Source organism: Denticeps clupeoides, chromosome 4 (genome assembly GCF_900700375.1).
Source record: "Denticeps clupeoides chromosome 4, fDenClu1.1, whole genome shotgun sequence".
NCBI classification, from domain to species: Eukaryota; Metazoa; Chordata; class Actinopteri; order Clupeiformes; family Denticipitidae; genus Denticeps; species Denticeps clupeoides.
In genome coordinates this window covers 17,147,659-17,165,460 of record NC_041710.1, presented here as the reverse complement: position 1 = coordinate 17,165,460, position 17,802 = coordinate 17,147,659, and the positions used below count along the sequence as shown (strand labels likewise).

Genomic DNA, 17,802 nt, shown 5'->3' with positions numbered 1-17,802 from the left:
AAAGTTAATAACTTTTAAATTTGAATTTAGTGCATGTTAGATTTTTGAATGTATATTTTGTATACTGTTATATTTGGTTTACGTGAAAAACATATTAATTCTGCACAGCAATTTGAGGTGGTGTTTGAGATTTCATTAAAGTAATTTAAAGCCATTTTTGTGAATTACTATTACAATAATGGTATACATTTTATATCATATACAGGCCTTACTGGTAACATGAATGAAATTATTTTATATAATAATATTGAAATAAATGGAGTGCTGTTTTTTTATTTAACCAAGTACTTAGCTCTTATGATTAACTCAGTTTTTTTAACTGATTTTGGGAAACATCCACACCATTTGGGGAGGTTTTTCTATGCCAGTAGGTGACTGGTCTACATGCTAGTAGCCTAGTGGGTGACACAGATTCAAACCCCACTTACTACCATTGCATCCCTGAGCAAGACACTTCTGAATAAGTCACTCTGGATTAGAATGTCTTCTAAATGCTTTAAATTTGAATGGTCAATGTGATGAAGACCGGTTGGGACATTATCACAAATTTTGTCAAAAGGGCTCCAGTGTGCCTAGTATGCCATTTATGTTAATTATGTTTAGAAACAAAAAAATAATGAATAAGAAGGATTGTTAATCTTTGTTGTTTTTACAATTTCATTCATTTTTGACTTTTCGCTGAATTCAAGTGAAAGGTTGACCACTACAATTCAAAATGACTATATCAATGATCATAAATTCATAATTCATTTCTGTTCCTCAGGTGGCACTGAGGCCTAAATGCTCTTTTATGCTGAAGGTGGTGAGCGGCTCTTCACACAGACACTTAACCACAATGAGCCACTTAACATGCTGGAGCACATGGTGAGTATTTGTATGTATGTATGACCCACTTGATGCGGGATCAGTTAGCAGAAATGTGTTCTGTCCTGCTCTTCTAGATGTGTTGAGGGTGTGAGATGTGTGTGTCACTTCCTGTCGTGCTGTGATTTACATACTTTGCACCTCACTATCACACCTCCACAGCCCTAATACTCATCAGAAATATGAAGCGCTATGTACATACATCTTCTTTAATTTGGTTGCAATCCTGTTCATGTCTTTTACATTTTAAATTGCTGTTGATGTATGAATTAGGCCTTCATAAAGATATGTGGGACATTCGATGAATGCATGACTGGTTGAATTGGAATGGATGCTGTGTGAATTTCAGGTTGTTGGTGGTGCTGGTGAGTTTTCGTGTACTCAAAGTAGAAGCGGTAAGTTTCTTTTTCTTCCTCCATCATGTGTTTTGAAGGGCACTCATTCCACCAAGTGATAAAATATTTACTTTCTTCACTTTCAGTTTAAAATATTAAATTGTCCTTGTTACTTCCACCGTAAACTGGAAAACATGTTATTCGCAGACCAACCCTTTACCGAAAAAGTGCCGACGTAAGTCACAACATTAGCCGCTGCAGCAGGTTATGAATGAGAAGGGAAGATGCTGCGGCCGCAGCTGTGCTGTGGGAGTTGTTTGACATTCCCCGCATCCGAATGTTTGGTAAACTCTGGCCCAGTGTTGTTTCATCTTTATCAGGGTGACCCCGAGAGTCCCATGAGAATGGACGGCGGAATGTGGGATAGATAATGCTCTGTGAAATGTGCCATTCGTGTAAACATGTTCAGAGATAATTTGCATTTCATTTATTTATGTGTTGGCCAGTTTGTCATCATGAAGGTTGCTGAAATATGAACGGACCAAGTGGGCACGTTTCATTGAGCAGTTTTCTGCTCCTTTCAGGGGGAGAAAGAAGGCCCTTGCAGCGGTAGAGACTGCTCTGTCTGCAGATGTTTACCTGCAAAGGGGGTCAGGGTGAGTGTGGGGCAGCACATTACTTCATCAATTACTTTAAGTTAGATTCAGGGGTTTGGCGTTTTCAAATTTCTGTATTTTTACGTGTTTCACCCTCATCTGCATTTGTCATTTTTACCTCCTCAGGGGGCACCAGGAAAGCTGGGGAAGCAGGGAACGCCTGGGTACCCAGGTCCATTGGGTCCAGTAGGCCAACAGGGGCAGAAAGGAAGGCGAGGTAATGAGGGCTTGCCTGGGCCAGACGGACCAGCTGGTGATAGGGTAAGAATGTTAATGTGTGTGAGTCTGTGAGTTCATATTATATTTTTGTTGTATATTAACAATTGTTTTTGTTGTATATTAACAATTTTTAGGGCATGACTGGAGTTCCGGGGTTTCCTGGAAATGATGGCATTCCTGTAAGTTTTCATTTGTTTCTAGGAGGTATGTCATGTGCTGGCAATGTTTGAAGCGACTTATAGTCCCTCTACAGCCTAGTGGGTAACACACTCGCCTGTGAACCAGAAGACCCAGGTTCAAATCCCACTTAATACCATTGTATCCCTGAGCAAGAAACTTAACCGAAAGTTGCTCCAGGGGGACTGTCCCTGGAGTCGCTCTGGATAAGGGCATCTGGTAAATGCTGTAAATGTCTACTTCATTTTTTTGCACATGTCAGCTGATCAGAGTTTCTGTGTAAAGTTTGTCATGCACCTGCCTATCTTGTACTTATAAGACAGTATGAGATTGCAAAGACCACTAGTCCCTCTAGTGGTAAAAGTATTTGTTAGTAAAAAAAAAGATCAGCCCTTAGGTGTAGGTTTAAGTTTAGATAATTCCTGTCTACTGTCACAATTATAAAATTTTCTTTATTATTGGTGCCCACAAATACGTAAATACAAAGATGTTGTTCAGTCTTGTGACCTTGACTTCCAGGGTCATCCAGGTGATAGGGGTCCCATTGGTTTGCCAGGAGTGGATGGCTGTAATGGGACAAAAGGGCTTCCTGGCATTCCTGGCGTTCCGGGTCTACCAGGGCTGTCTGGACCACCAGTAAGAAAAAAATGTGCATTTTGTTAAAGAAGCACAGTTGAATTTCAATCACTTTAGAAATTTGATTCATTCAATAAATTGGAAAAACATATTCTGTGGCAACTGTGAACTGCTGTTTCTTGCAGGGATTTCCTGGGCTGAAAGGGAGTAAAGGTGAACCAGTATATGATGTAAATGCACCTGGGCCTCCGGTAAGCTGCCTTTCTTTTCTCTCAGTGTGGGCCCCATGGTTGACTCTATTGCCTTAAACAATCTGACATTTTGGTTTTTCTGTAAAAAAATGTATTTTGACAAATAGGGGGAAGCTGGACTACCAGGACATCCTGGTTTACCTGTGAGTGTTGGTTAAGAAAATTTCAGCATCATGAGATCATTTTTAAGTTTTTTTTCATGTCAATTTGATCTTGAATAAACAAATTTCTTTGCAGGGTTTTACTGGGAAAAAAGGCTACCGCGGGATGTTTGGCCCAACAGGACTAAGTGGTTCAAGAGTAAGATATAACATGTTCTCATTATATAGGTTTTTTTGTCTGAACAGTGTAATTGTACTGCATAATGCTGCTGTGAGACAGAGATAAGCATTTGTTTTTTGTTTTTTTTATTTGGTACAGTGCATCTGGAATGTATTCAGCACATCACTTTTTTCCACATTGCGTTATGTTACAGCCACTTTTGATTAAAAGCATTTTTTCCTCAGAATTCTACACACAACACCCCATAATGACAATTTGAAAAAAGTTTACCTGAGGATTTGGCAAATTAATTAAAAATAAAAATACATGATAAATCACAGTATTTAAGGCCTTTGCTCAATACGTTGTTGATGTACCTTTGGCAGCAATTACAGAACATGAATCTTTTATTCAAAGTATTTTTAAATATGACGCCAAAAGCTTGCCACACCTATCCTTGGTCAGTTTGGGCCATTGCTCTTTGCAGCACCTCTCAAGCTCCATCAGGTTGGATGGGAAGTGTCGGTGCGCAGTCATATTAATATTTCTCCAGAGAGAAAGATTTCTCCACTCCTTTGATATCTTGGCTGTGTGCTTAGGGTCATTGTCCTGCTGGAAGATGAGTTTAAGAGCACTCTAGAGCAGGTTTTCATCCAGGATGTCTCTGTACATTGTTGCAGTCATCATACCTGCAGATGAAAAACATTCCAGCAGCATGATGCTGCCACCACCATGCTTCACTGTAGAGATGGTATTGGCCTTGTGATGAGAAATGCCTGGTTTCCTTCAAACGTGAAGCCTGGCATTCAATCGTTGTCTCGTGAATCCAGATAATTTTGTTTCTCATGGTTCTCATTGCACCGTGTACTCTACCTGTCATGATCCAGACCAGCAGTGGTGGCCTAGCGGTTAAGGAAGCTGCCCCGTAATCAGAAGGTTGCCGGTTCGAATCCCGATCCGCCAAGGTGCCACTGAGGTGCCACTGAGCAAAGCACCGTCCCCCCACACTGCTCCCCGGGCGCCTGTCATGGCTGCCCACTGCTCACTCAGGGTGATGGGTTAAATGCAGAGGACAAATTTCACTGTGCGCACCGTGTGCTGTGCTGCTGTGTATCACATGTGACAATCACTTCACTTTTTTTTTTTTTTAGCAGGGGTTACTCCTGTTCGTCTCGTGTAATGTTCCCTGATCGTGTTCACCTGGTGTCTATTTATATAATTGTATAAAACTATCCTGTTCATGTCTGTTCGCCGTCAGGTCATTGTGCATGTTGATGTTCCCTTGTCTCGTGTAGTCTGTATTAAACCCCTGTCGTGTGAAATCGTGCGAATGTGTCCTTCATCGCCATGTCCTACCCACCCGTAACACTACCATACATGCCTGTTTGTTGGATTGCTGCAGGTATGGTTTTCCTTCTAGAAGTCTTCACGGACACACAATGTCTGTACCGGCCAAACATGTCTTATATTATTAACACTGTGACCTGATCTGTCGTTGTTTAAGCAGGTACTGAAGCAGATCATCCATATTCATTCTCAATCCTTCTTTTTTTCTTTCCCCTTTTCCTCTCCAACTTCTCTTGTTCTCTCTCCCTCTTCCCTGTCTTGGCTGTCATAATTGAATAAGAAAAAAATACCATGAATGATGACAGCACAGATACACATACACACTTCCATTGTGTTACTGACAGGCCACTTACGGATGATGGAGGCCACTGTGCTTGTTGGGACCATCAAAGCAGACATCTTTTTGTAACCTTCCCTAGATTTGGTGCCTCAAGACAATCTTGTCTCGGGGGTTTGACTTCATACTTGTTTTTTTTGCTCTGACATGAACTGTCAACTGTGGGATCTTATATAGACGGAGTGTGTCTTTCCAAATCATCCAAACAGCAGTTTTTTCCAAAAACATTTCAAGGATGATCAGTGCAAACAGGATACACCTGAGCTCAATTTCAAAGGCTTCATAGCAAATGCTGCCAATACTTATGTACATGAACTTTTTCAGTTTACTTTTTTTTTAATATATACATTTGTCAAAATCTCAAGTAAACTTCCCACATTGTCATTATGGGGTGTTGTGTGTAGAACAATTTTATCAATTTTTTTTTAAGATTACAGTCATAACAAAACATGGAAAAAGTGATGCGCTGTGAATACTTTCCATACTGTAAATGGCTATTGGTTTTACACAAATACATTTTACTGAGAATGTTTTCCTTGGTTTAGGTAATGTCTAATAATTGCATGTGTTTTTTCAGGGGCCTGATGGCTTTCCTGGACCTCAAGGCCCACCAGTAAGTAACCACTCATTACACTGACATTTATTACTTTAATGTAAATAACAAATTATTTACAACAATTATTATTCTGCACTGATCAATGTATGACTAAAAGTGGAGATGATTAGAGGCAGAGCAGTGTCATCATTCACTTGCTTTGTGCAATGAATGGAGATGTAATCAGAAATAAGTAGAGTTTTAATCAATATATAGGGTAATGATCTGCATGTTCTCTTACCGATGTTAGTGTTGAATTAAATGAGAAACCTAATTATTGTGTGTACATTTTCATCCAGTCCCTTAGTTATTTTCTGGAATTTTGGAGACCACAGGGGTCCACTATTTAAACTTACTTTTACAATTAGGCAGCACCGTCTTACATGACAATGGAACAGTGGTGGCCTAGCGGTTAAGGATCTCAATCCGCCAAAGTACCACTGAGCAAAGCACCCTCTCCAAACACTGCTCCCCAGGTGCCTTTCATGGCTGCAAACTGCTGACCATGGATGATGGTTAAAAGCAGAGAAAACATTTCGTTGTGTGCTATGATTTAGTGTATCACTTTCACTTTTTTTAAATCAATACAACATCTAGACATCTTTCATTAATGTGAGTTAGGACTTAAGGTTTAAAATTTGACTAAATGAGCTAGAAGACTAAATGTTTCTTTTTCTCCAGGGAGATTCTGGAAGGCCCTTGCAAGGTCAAAAAGGAAATGAGGTGAGTTGAACTCTCCTAAAAATCAGGATGATCTCATAAAACAAATAACTTTAATTTTCTTTTAGGGAGACCCAGGCCCCCCTGGTCCCCCTGGAGAGGTGGAAGCTGTGGGACCTCCAGAAGACATCTTCATTAAAGGGGAAAAGGTATAAATACAGTTTTTGAATGACCTGAAAACATTTAGGCAGAAACCTGAGATGTAACCTAAGGAAATATTGCATTAAACTACCTAATTAAATCTATATTTCAGGCCATTAAAAAAATAACCTTTTTGTTCTTACCAAAAATACCTTTTGGACACAAAATGAAATAAATTTGTGAGAAAGCAGTTTAAATATTCACAGTTTAAATATTCAAAACTTAATTAATACTAAGGTCCTTTAAGACATTTTTCTCACTTACACCATACAGCTTTTCAAAAACTTTGGCACATGTAAGTTTTCCAACTTTGTTGGCTATATCTATTTTTTATTATTAGCTTTCATCCGCAACCACAACCATCCTTGGCTGAACTGGTAATATTAACAACTGTGCTGCATTAGAATGCTAAGTAGCCCTTGCTACTAAGGCTTCTGTAAACACTGTAAATGTAAATGTAGAGGGCAAAATCAACTGTACTGAATTGTGTATATGGCAGTAAAATATATATTAACATTTTCTCAAAATAGGTAATTCCATTTTATTTTTTTCAATGAACTTGTGCTTTAGTATTTGTTAAATGCTTTTTTCATCTTCTTTTGCATTACATTTACATTTATGTTTAAGGCATTTGGTAGACGCCCCTTATCCACAGTGACTTTTCATTTTTTTTATTTCATACAGGGTGACAAAGGACCCTCTGGACCATGTGGAGAAACAGGCCCAAAGGTAAGAAGTAAACCTTAGTATGTGTGTGTTGACTGGTTCAATGGTTCTCCTTTGAGGAGGGAAAATGTATTTAACTATTATTGTAGAACTTTAATTTGTAAATGTTTCGTTATAACAGGGTGAAGGATATGCAGGAGAGAAAGGAGAAAAAGGATTGCCTGGATACGTTGGTCCTAGGGTATGACACTTTAATTGTATTGACGGTAAAACAGAGAGTACATTCCTAGTCGTCACAGAACACGGGTGAAGGAGAGGTGAGGTGGAGACACTGGTGATGTTTTGAAAGAAGGAGTTTTAGTAAGGAAAAATTAAACAGGAAGGCAATCTGGCATAAAATTATGATTTTATGAATTTCTAAAATTATCCTTGTCTTTAGGGACTGCATGGCAGACCTGGCATACCAGGAGTCCATGGAATTGAGGTATTAATCCTAAAGTTTTCACATGCCAGCACTTACCATTGCAATTGAAAGGAAAATGTTGGTAACCTTCCCAATGTGATTAAATTATCATGTCATAATGGCTTTTTAGTATATTTTTATCATATGGATGCACCCAATGTGAATACTATGGGATTGCTTTCTACATTGATTGATTTGGTCTTAGGGGCCTCCTGGAACTTCTGGACTTCCTGGTTCCACTGGCAGTCCTGGTTTGAAGGTAAGATGAAACCTTGACAACCTAGATACACAATGTGAGATTTAGGTTATACTTTAATAATCCGTTTCAGGGTCAACCTGGAGACACTGGCCTTAAAGGACCTCCAGTATATTTAGAGGAGCTTTTGGACTGGAATGGTATGAAGATCTTTGCTTTGTGTTCATTTGGGATAATGCATCAAGGGAAATGCAGGCTTCTGTAACAAGATGTGGGGAGCATGTGTTTGCTGAACTCACAATCACAAATGTATTCATTGCAGGTTCTTAACAAGATTTTCTGGCTAGCTTGATTGTCCACTGAAATAAAATGAATTTTTTTTATAGATTTCTCTGGGGATCCCGGTGCACATGGACCCCCAGGACCCCAAGGTGACATTGGGATGATGGGCCTGCCTGGTCTCCCAGGACTCCCAGGGGAAACCTTCCCAGGTACTCTGTATTCCATCTACCTTGATTTTAATCTTACTCAGTACTGGAATTAAGAATGCGAGAGGTCTGCATTTCACATTTGTAAAAAAAAACTTTGGTTAACCCTAACAGGTCTTCCAGGTCCACAAGGAGACCAAGGCCCTCCTGGACCCAAAGGAATAAAGGGAGACAGAGGACATTATTACTCCACAGACATTGGTGATACAGGGTTACCAGGGTTGCCAGGGATCCCTGGGGCCAAAGGAATCAGGGGTCCTCCTGGTCCCACAGGTAGGAATTCATGTTTTGTGCATGTATTACAACCCCAATTCCAATAAAGTTGGGAGGTTGTGTAAAATGTCAATATTTGTGAATATTTCAACCTATATTCAATTAAGTACACTTCAAACTGATAAACTTTATTGTTTAAACTGAACTTTATTGATTTGTTTGATTTTTTTGCAAATCTTAACTTGCTTGCAACACATTCCAAAAAAGTTGGGACAGGGGCATATTTACCGCTGTGTTACATCACCTTTACTTTTAACAACACTCAATAAGTGTTTGGGAAATGAGAACACTAGTTGTTGAAGATGTGTAGGTGGAATTCTTTCCCATTCTTGCTTAATGCACAACATCAGTTGCTCAACATTCCAGGGTCTCATATTTTGCGCTTCGCAATCAATGGGACACAACGTCCATGATTTCCCAAAACTATTTGGACCACAAATTCAGACCACACCACAATTTTCTGCTTTGTGTCAGTCCAACTCAGATGAGCTTGGGCCCAGAGAAGCTGGTGACGTTTCTGGGTGTTGTTGATGTATGGATTTCGCTTTGCATGGTTGTTTTAACTTGCACTTGTTGATGTAGTGATGAACTATGTTAACTGACAATGGCTTTCTGAAGTATTCCTGAGCCAATATGGTAATATCCTTTACATAATGATGTTGGTTTTTAATGCAGTGCAAGGTCATGGGAATCCAATGATGGTTTTCAGCCTTGCCGCTTACATGCAGAGATTTCTCCAGATTCTCTGAATCTTTTACTTTACTTTACTTTACTTTGCAGAAGCTTTTAACCAAAGCGACTTACAAGAGGAAGACACCCGCATTGATTATATTATGGACAGTAGATGATGAATCCCTAGATCAAATTCAAAATGAGTTAAGATTTGTAAAAAAGCAGCAAAGTTTATCAGTTTGTACATCAGATATCTTGCATTCAGTTGAATATAGGTTGAGAAGGGTTTTGCTAATCGTTGTATTCTGTTTTTATTTACGATTTACACAACTTTACTGGAATTGGGGTTGTAAAAGTACTAGGATGGGAAAGTGTGAAGTACTAACGTAATTTTCCCTTCCTTAATGATGAATGATAAAATTATCCTTCTCCCGTGGTATCACTGAACATGCCATCAGGATGTGGTGGTGAGAGCTGCACAAACATTTATTTTGAAAAGACAGTTTTTTACTGTAAATGTTTTATCATGAAGTTGTGATTAAGCAAATTAATTTACTTGTAAATCTTCTGTCCTGAAGGATTCTGTTTTCCTGGAGAACCTGGTAATACTGGTCCAAAAGGGGATCAAGGTTCCCCAGGCCCAAAAGGAATTAAAGGACAGACAGGTATGTGAGTATATAATTTTCTCTGTGTGTGATAATAATTGTTTTTCTAAACCTACACTTAATCAGCCATTTCACACTTTAAGGTTGCTCTGGAGATTGTGTCTGTGAACATCTGATTGGGCAACATGGCCCACAAGGACTCCCAGGACCACCGGGTCATAATGGCTTACCTGGTGCCATGGGAGAGACAGGTGACCCAGGATACACTGGAGACACAGGACCACAAGGGTCAGAAGTAAGGACTATTTACCGCATGTTGTGAAGCAAGATTTTTCTGTTGATTATATGTCACTGTCTGGATTCTGAAGCAAATTCGTATCATTCTAAGGGAATACCAGGCTTCCCTGGACCTCCAGGTCTGAAAGGTCAAAAAGGTGACCCTTACATCTCAGGTACCAAAGGTGAGGCTAAAAACTTAAAACAGTGATTATATGGATTGTTGTTTTTTACATGACTTGAGAATGACTGACAATGATTTCTTCTTGAAAAGGACAAAGGGGAGATATAGGCATACCAGGGCCCAGTGGTCCCCCAGGACACCATGGTCAGCCAGGGATAGATGGACCACCGGGTCCCATTGGAGAACCAGGACTTCCAGTGAGTTTCTTGCACAGAGCAAGTGGAGTCGACTCTGTAATGACTTTGTCCTTTTACTATCATGCATGCGTTGTTTTGTGATCAGACATTAATTCACTACTGAGATGAGGGATGTTTGTTCTTCTCTTTATTCAGGGTGGTTATAATGGGTATCCTGGTGATAAGGGTTTCCAAGGACTGCCTGGAATTAAAGGCTACCGTGGTCTTCAAGGACCCCAGGGTCCTGGTATCAGTGGTCTTGAAGGACCACATGGACCACAAGGAGATCAGGGTCCTCCAGGAATCCCAGGGCTTCCTGGCATCCCTGGAGCTCCAGGTGAAGTTTTTAGATTGCTTTTTTTCATTCTGTTGTCATGAATGCACAAATTTATGATTAAGCAAATTGTATCATGTTATGTGTTATCAGGTGGTTTGCTGCCATGTGGTAGCCCAGGCCCACCAGGCCCAAAGGGAGCAGATGGTTACAAAGGTGAACATTCTTCAGGCATGTGGCTTCTAGCCATTTAAACTTAAAATTAACCAGTGCAGTTACTGGTCATTACCAGGGTTGCCTGGACTTCCAGGACCTTCAGGGCCTGTTGGATTTCCTGGAGAACCTGGTCCCAAAGGGAAAAAGGGGGAAGATGTGATGTTTGCCAAAGAGGGACCTGAAGGTATTTTGCAGTTTGTAGGTGACTGAAAATATATTGGTTCTATACAGTCACTCATTGATTTCTACACTGAATGGAAATACAACTTTGTATGATTGTCATAAAATTTACAGACAAGGATTTAAACTTACATTAACTTAGGATTGAACATATTTTATTTCCTGCAGAAATCCTGGTAATTATCTGTGTCCCATCACATAGGTTATGTCTTTTTAATAATTTGCTGTTCGAAGGAGAGAAAGGTTTACCTGGAGATAACGGTGCTCCTGGACCCCGTGGAACTTCTGTCACTGGATTACCAGGCCACCCTGGACGAATAGGCTTGCCAGGTTTTAAAGGACCCAGAGGAGATGACGGTCAGAATGGTGACATTGGTCCAACTGGTCCAAGAGGCTTACCAGGGAATCCTGGCATTAAGGGATTGACCGGCCCACCTGGCATTGTTGGACCACCAGGTCAGCTTGTCTGAGAATGTCTCAAAGATGATTTATAAAGAACTCTTTTCCCAATATGGATTATGTTTACTATATATTTTTAATGCTTACTGATATCCCTACAGGCCAACCTGGTTTTCAGGGGGCTTCTGGCATTCAAGGAGAGCAAGGAGACACAGGGGCCACCGGGTCTCCAGGGCCACCGGGACGTCCACTTACTGACTGTGACTCTGTTCCAGGTCCTCCTGGGCCTCCTGGGCCTCCTGGACCTCCTGGAACATTTGGGCACCAAGGTGATAAAAAGTAGAGAATAACATTCAAAAGCAATTTTACAAGCAATGAAAATAACATTGCCAAGCAAATGACGATGCAGTTTTGACACAAGTTGATTTGCTATTCAATAGGTCTCTTTAGAAAATGGAAGTGGGAATAGGTTCAGAGAACTTGTGGTGTGTTCAACTATATGTATATAACATATAATAATTGATGATGTGGCATTATAAACTTGAACCAAATGTTCTGTAATTCATTGGAAGGTTTTAAAGGAGAAAAAGGTTCAGACGGCCCTCCAGGTGTACCGGGATTTGGTCGACAAGGTCTGCTAGGAGAGCGTGGAAGGCCTGGCTACACTGGAATTCCAGGGACTACTGGTCAGATTGGGCCACCAGGTGACCCAGGGCACCCTGGTATCCCTGGACAAAAGGGTGAGGTAATTCTCTGTCATCACATCATGATAATGTCTGCTATTTCTGGTTAGGTTTTCATAGTGTTTGCAGTAACTTGGCAAAGTGAACTCTTTACTCTACAGGTACTCAAGGTTTGCCAGGATCTACAGGTTATCCCAGACCTGGAAATCCAGGAGCACCAGGACACCCAGGAAGAAAAGGGGAAAGAGGTGTTACTGGGAAACCTGGAAGGGCAGGAGAGCCAGGGTTCAAAGGGATCACAGGTAACTGTAGTACCAATAATTTTAAAACTAATAAACTTCAATATACTTCATCAAACATTCTTCACCTTCTCCTGCTACAAGAGTACTAAATATATTTATTGCATTGGATTCAAAATAGCCACATGAATCAGTTTTTGCAGAGTTGCCTCTTTTAACCTTCATGACTGCTTTGTTCACTATTGTCACCATCAAACTCCACTTAAAGAGATGCTTATTAACATATTCCCAGATAAGAAAATGTTCAGCATCCCTGTTGTCTAACTTAAGGTAATGGAGAGAAGCCAAGATTGTGAAATCTTGTCACTGCAAAAGCACCCTGTTTTAGAGCTCATTGCCATCAGTTTTGCTCTATAATGTATGGAATTTCCATAAATGGCAGATCCATAAATGAGTATTGTGTCCATACATTTCAATGGTACTGTATTAAAAAAGAATAATTTTTTCAGGTAATATGGGACTTAGAGGATCTCCCGGAGAAACGTATGTGATTAAAGGTCAAAAGGGAGAAAAGGGATTCAGTCAAGATGGCTTTCCAGGAGCTGAAGGTGTTACAAAGTCTTCTTTTTTCAGATGTGTTAAAGAGTGTTGAGTTAGCATTTACATAAATGCTTTTTGAAAACCATAATTTATCATGACATAATTATTTAATGTTAATGAGCTAATGTCAATGACAATTTTGCCATGTTTTCATTTATAGGTGAGAGAGGAAAACCTGGACTGCCTGGCTTACCTGCTTTAAATGGCTTGGATGGCCCTCCTGGACTTCACAAAGGTCTACCAGGATCAGCTGGGAATGCAGGGCCAGCTGGACTTCCAGGCCTTCCTGGACCTAAAGGACTAATGGGACCTATTGGATTCCCTGGAGTTACTGGTGATCAAGTAAACTTTAAAAAATTCTTGCAACTGTAAACAATACTATATTTGTTTGTACCCTGGTACAGCTCACAGAAGAATAAAAAACTTGGCTTTTGTCCTTGGTGCATATAGGGCGACCCAGGGTCCACAGGTAATGTGGGTCTAAATGGCTTGCCAGGAATCACAGGCATTAAAGGTTGGTAGGTTGGAAAGTAGATGTCAAAGGAAAATAATGAGTATTATGTTTTTAGTGACCTGTAATGAAAGTACATGTTTATTTAAGGTACACGTCTCATTTCATTTCAATAGGAGACCCAGGGATCTCTGGTGGACTTCCAGGTCCACCTGGGGAAAAGGGACTTCCAGGGGAAAATGGGTCTAAAGGTTAACTATTAAGAAGTTGATTACTTACAACGTTTCTTTGTTAAAATTGTTGAAATATAATATTTTATTTCTGCATGTTTTCATGGTTCACCTCCTGATCCCATGGCACTTTTCAGAATGTGATGGTGAGTTGATTAAAGAACAGATTAATTGCTGATGTGTCAGTCTACAATTCAGAACATACTGGTGAGTTTTTTTCTTTTAATGTAGGTCCACGAGGAGATCGAGGAGACCCAGGAATAAGCAAGAGAGGTCTGCAAGGATTCCCTGGTCCCCCTGGAACAAGAGGTCCTCCAGGACCTCCAGGTACACCTGTTTTATTATTTTTTATCTTGTGTCTCCATATTTGGTGGACATTCTTCATAATGGAAAAGACCTCCAAATATTTCATATCATCCACCCAATTAATCTTTCCTTATTATGTAAAAGGATGAGTCGTTAAAGTTGTATTGCACAGAATTTTTTTGTCAGTGCTTCTGAAACTCTCTGTTTACTTGCACCACTTCTTCCATCTCAAAGAATCAGTTCATCCCATTCATAGATTTAGCAAACTCAGCTGGGATCTGCGGTATAACTCTTTGGACTCTGTGTATGTAGGGAATCCTGGACTGCCAGGTCCTTCAATTACAGGTGTCCAAGGACCGCCAGGACCAACTGGTGACCCAGGCCCAGAAGGTTTTCCAGGACTTTTGGGACTTCCAGGTGCTTCAATTAATTATTTGAATAGGTCACAGATACATTGCTTTTAAATATTGCTGGCTTCTCAGATACTGACCTGGGGATACTTTGTAAGTTAACACACTATGTTATTATGATACAGTGCTTCAACTTCATAAGTATGATTTCATGTAAATAACAATGGTGTAAATGACAATGGTGTAATAATTGTGGGACAGGTTTAATTGTTCCATATGAATGTATAATATATCTACTCACTGTTGTGTGGCAAACATGGATATTTGGAATGGAAGGGGATATTTCTAAATTTAATTTCTTTCAGGGACCCAGGGCTTACCTGGACTGCCTGGGTTAAATGGTCTTCGAGGTTCAAAGGGGGAGAAAGGGTCAAGAGGTATGTGTGATTCTGGCCTAGTAAATACACAGACAATATATTCATAATACTAACATGTATTGTATACATTCAGGTTTTCCTGGGCTACCAGGACCCCAAGGCCCACCTGGATTTGGTGGGGAAAAAGGTCAGCAAGGCAGTCACGGGCCTGCTGGAACATCACTCCCTGGGCATAAGGGGTTTAGGGGACAGCCAGGACCACAAGGTATGAAAAGGTCATTTTAGCGCACTGTTGAAGTGGTTATTTTATCTATGCATCTATTTAGTGCATTGCACTTAAAAAAGAAGGTGCTTCACCAGAGAAAAAATACTCTCCTTTTTTCAGGCCCACCAGGCAAACTTGGCATACCAGGAATGGCAGGCAATTGCTCTGATAACTCAGGAGATGTTGGTGATCTGGGTCGTGAAGGACCAGATGGTCCTCCAGGTTTGTACACATGTGGATGCACCACAATCAGTCTAATTGAGTGTTATGGATTGGTGCATGGATGGGGGAATGGGGGGGATGTCAGGGGAATGGAAATGTATTTTTTTGGGCTTTAAATGTTTGGCTTATTAGGACCCAAGGGTGCAAAAGGTGAACCAGGCCCTACACTGCCCTTCCAAGGAGACACAGGAGAGCAAGGTCTACCTGGACTGCCAGGGCTCAAAGGGGAGAGGGGCCCCAGTGGACCTCTAGGTGCAGCAGGTCTGCCAGGACCTGAAGGACCACGAGGTATTATAAATAAGAAATGCATAGTCTAAGCATGTACATTCCTGAACAAAATCCTGAGCCAGATGAAAATTATCAATATAGCCAACAAGGTTGTAAGCAGAGTTTCAAAATGCAGAAACAGGAGCAAGAGACAGAAAATGAATGGAATGGAATGTTTAGGAACTCCTGCTTATCTTTGGTGGTTTTTAAATGAGGTCACTGTACCAAACATATGAAAATGTTGAGATGATGTCTGAAGTAATGTAGTGATGGGCTGACTAAAGTATTTCATATCAGGTTTTACAGGAGCTCCAGGTCCAAGAGGACTTACAGGACCTCCTGGTCAGCCTGGCTGGCCATCTCCTCCAGGTCCTAAAGGAAACAAGGGCTTGCCTGGAGCACAGGGTAATTGTTCATGAAGTTCAACTCTTCAAAAATTGCTACTATTTTTTCTGGTCTACCTGCAGCTTGTCCTTATTTTCTCATTGCAAAGGGTCTCCTGGTGTAATAATCCAACCACCCAAAGGACCCACTGGACCAAAAGGTACTCGAGGTCCACCAGGACCACCTGGAAACCAAGGATTTGCTGGTCAACCTGGACCACTTGGAGCTCAAGGTGCACAAACAATGTAATTGACATAAGCCATATTTAAGCATTCCATTTGTTTGAATTTGATTGTTTTCTTGTCTAGGAGTGAAGGGTGCAACTGAAATGTACCCTGGGAATCCAGGAAGCCCTGGGCCTCCTGGACCTCCTGGTTTTCAAGGAGATCCTGGTGAGCAGGGATCAAATGGATACACAGGTTCACAAGGTAAAGACATGGCTCTGTTCTATAGCATTTATTAGCCAAAATCTCACCAAAATATGTATCTTATGTGGGATCATTGTTTTTTGCCAGGTTTACCAGGTACACAGGGAGACCCTGGTTTTCCTGGAGCCTCAGGATCTGTGAGACTTGGCTACCTTCTGGTTATACACAGTCAGTCAGTAGAGGTGCCAAAGTGCCCAGCTGACATGCATGAAATGTGGACTGGCTACAGTTTGCTTTATCTTGAAGGTCAAGAGAGGGCACACACACAGGACCTAGGTATACAATCCCTCAGTCAATTAAAGCTGAACAGTTGAATATTCAGTTGAACCTTAGGAGGGTTGGTAACCTTAGGAGTATTATTCACTAAACAGTATGTGAATTTACAATTTATATGAGAATCTGTTTGTAGCACAATTTATATATGTGTGCATTTGTGTTCCATAATATTCCCAGGCCAAGCTGGATCATGTCTGCCAGTATTCAACTCAATGCCCTTTGCCTACTGTAATAATGGCACCTGTGACTATGCCAGTCGAAATGATAAGTCCTACTGGCTGTCCACCACAGCATCTGTGCCTATGATGCCAGTGGAGGGTGTGGTGATTGCTCAGTATATCAGTCGCTGTGTGGTGTGTGAAACACACTCCCCTGCTGTGGCCATCCACAGCCAGGACAACCTAGCCCCTACCTGCCCCTTGGGATGGAGAACGCTATGGGCAGGATACTCCTTTCTTATGGTAAATGTATGAGGGTGCAGGTGTAGGCATGCTACATGACTGGATCAACATCTTAGCTTCATGCCCTTTTATTTCATGCTGTTTTACAGTATTTGAGGTAAGGTCATTTTTATTTTCTGTAGAGGTTGGTAATTTTCTCTTTGTATCTGTGTTAGCACACAGGTTCTGGAGATGAAGGTGGAGGGCAGTCTTTGACCTCTTCTGGAAGTTGTCTGAAGGACTTCCGCAGTCAACCCTTCATTGAATGCCAGGGTGCTCGTGGCACATGCCACTACTTTGGGAATATTTACAGTTTCTGGTTGACCAGTGTTAAATTGTATGACCAATTTATCGCGTGGCCTGTACCTGAGACTCTGAAAGCAGAGGAGCAGCAACGGCAGCGTACCAGTCGGTGTCATGTCTGTATGAAGAACTTCTAACTTTGTCCACTTGAAAAGGTCCCTGATTTCCATGACATTATGATCTAGTCAGTGTCTTGGTGCCTCTTCTTGTGTTTTGTGAATATAAATATAATCAGCTGCCCAGTTATTCAGATTGCATATAATGGTTGGTTTCTTGTCTGGTCTTCTATACGCTCCATCACATCTGTCCGTTTTGCTTGTTTGGTACTGCCTCTGAATTTCCGTATTTGCAAAACAAAAAAAAAATCAAGATTTGTATTGTTATTGTTAAATAGTTAATAATATATTCAAATTTTTGCAATTGTTGCTATAGAA

General features: G+C 40.8%; 1 protein-coding gene across 1 annotated transcript; it reads left to right on the top strand.

Moving 5' to 3' along the window:
• The first annotated feature begins 780 nt into the window (after window positions 1-780).
• Window positions 781-17,505, top strand: LOC114787833 (collagen alpha-4(IV) chain-like). The gene is given in 42 exon segments (XM_028975724.1): window positions 781-864; window positions 1,784-1,855; window positions 1,982-2,116; window positions 2,209-2,253; window positions 2,771-2,887; window positions 3,013-3,078; window positions 3,316-3,378; window positions 5,601-5,636; window positions 6,300-6,341; window positions 6,407-6,487; window positions 7,164-7,208; window positions 7,327-7,386; window positions 7,585-7,629; window positions 7,814-7,867; window positions 7,938-8,004; window positions 8,191-8,295; window positions 8,407-8,565; window positions 9,816-9,902; window positions 10,393-10,499; window positions 10,635-10,815; window positions 10,906-10,968; window positions 11,045-11,152; window positions 11,383-11,604; window positions 11,709-11,876; window positions 12,120-12,292; window positions 12,392-12,532; window positions 12,979-13,012; window positions 13,230-13,411; window positions 13,520-13,583; window positions 13,697-13,771; window positions 13,888-13,896; window positions 13,982-14,077; window positions 14,369-14,473; window positions 14,772-14,843; window positions 14,917-15,048; window positions 15,169-15,270; window positions 15,403-15,558; window positions 15,835-15,942; window positions 16,031-16,153; window positions 16,230-16,625; window positions 16,803-17,086; window positions 17,242-17,505. Coding segments are annotated over 42 exon segments (4,728 nt in total).
• The last annotated feature ends 297 nt before the right edge of the window (window positions 17,506-17,802 follow it).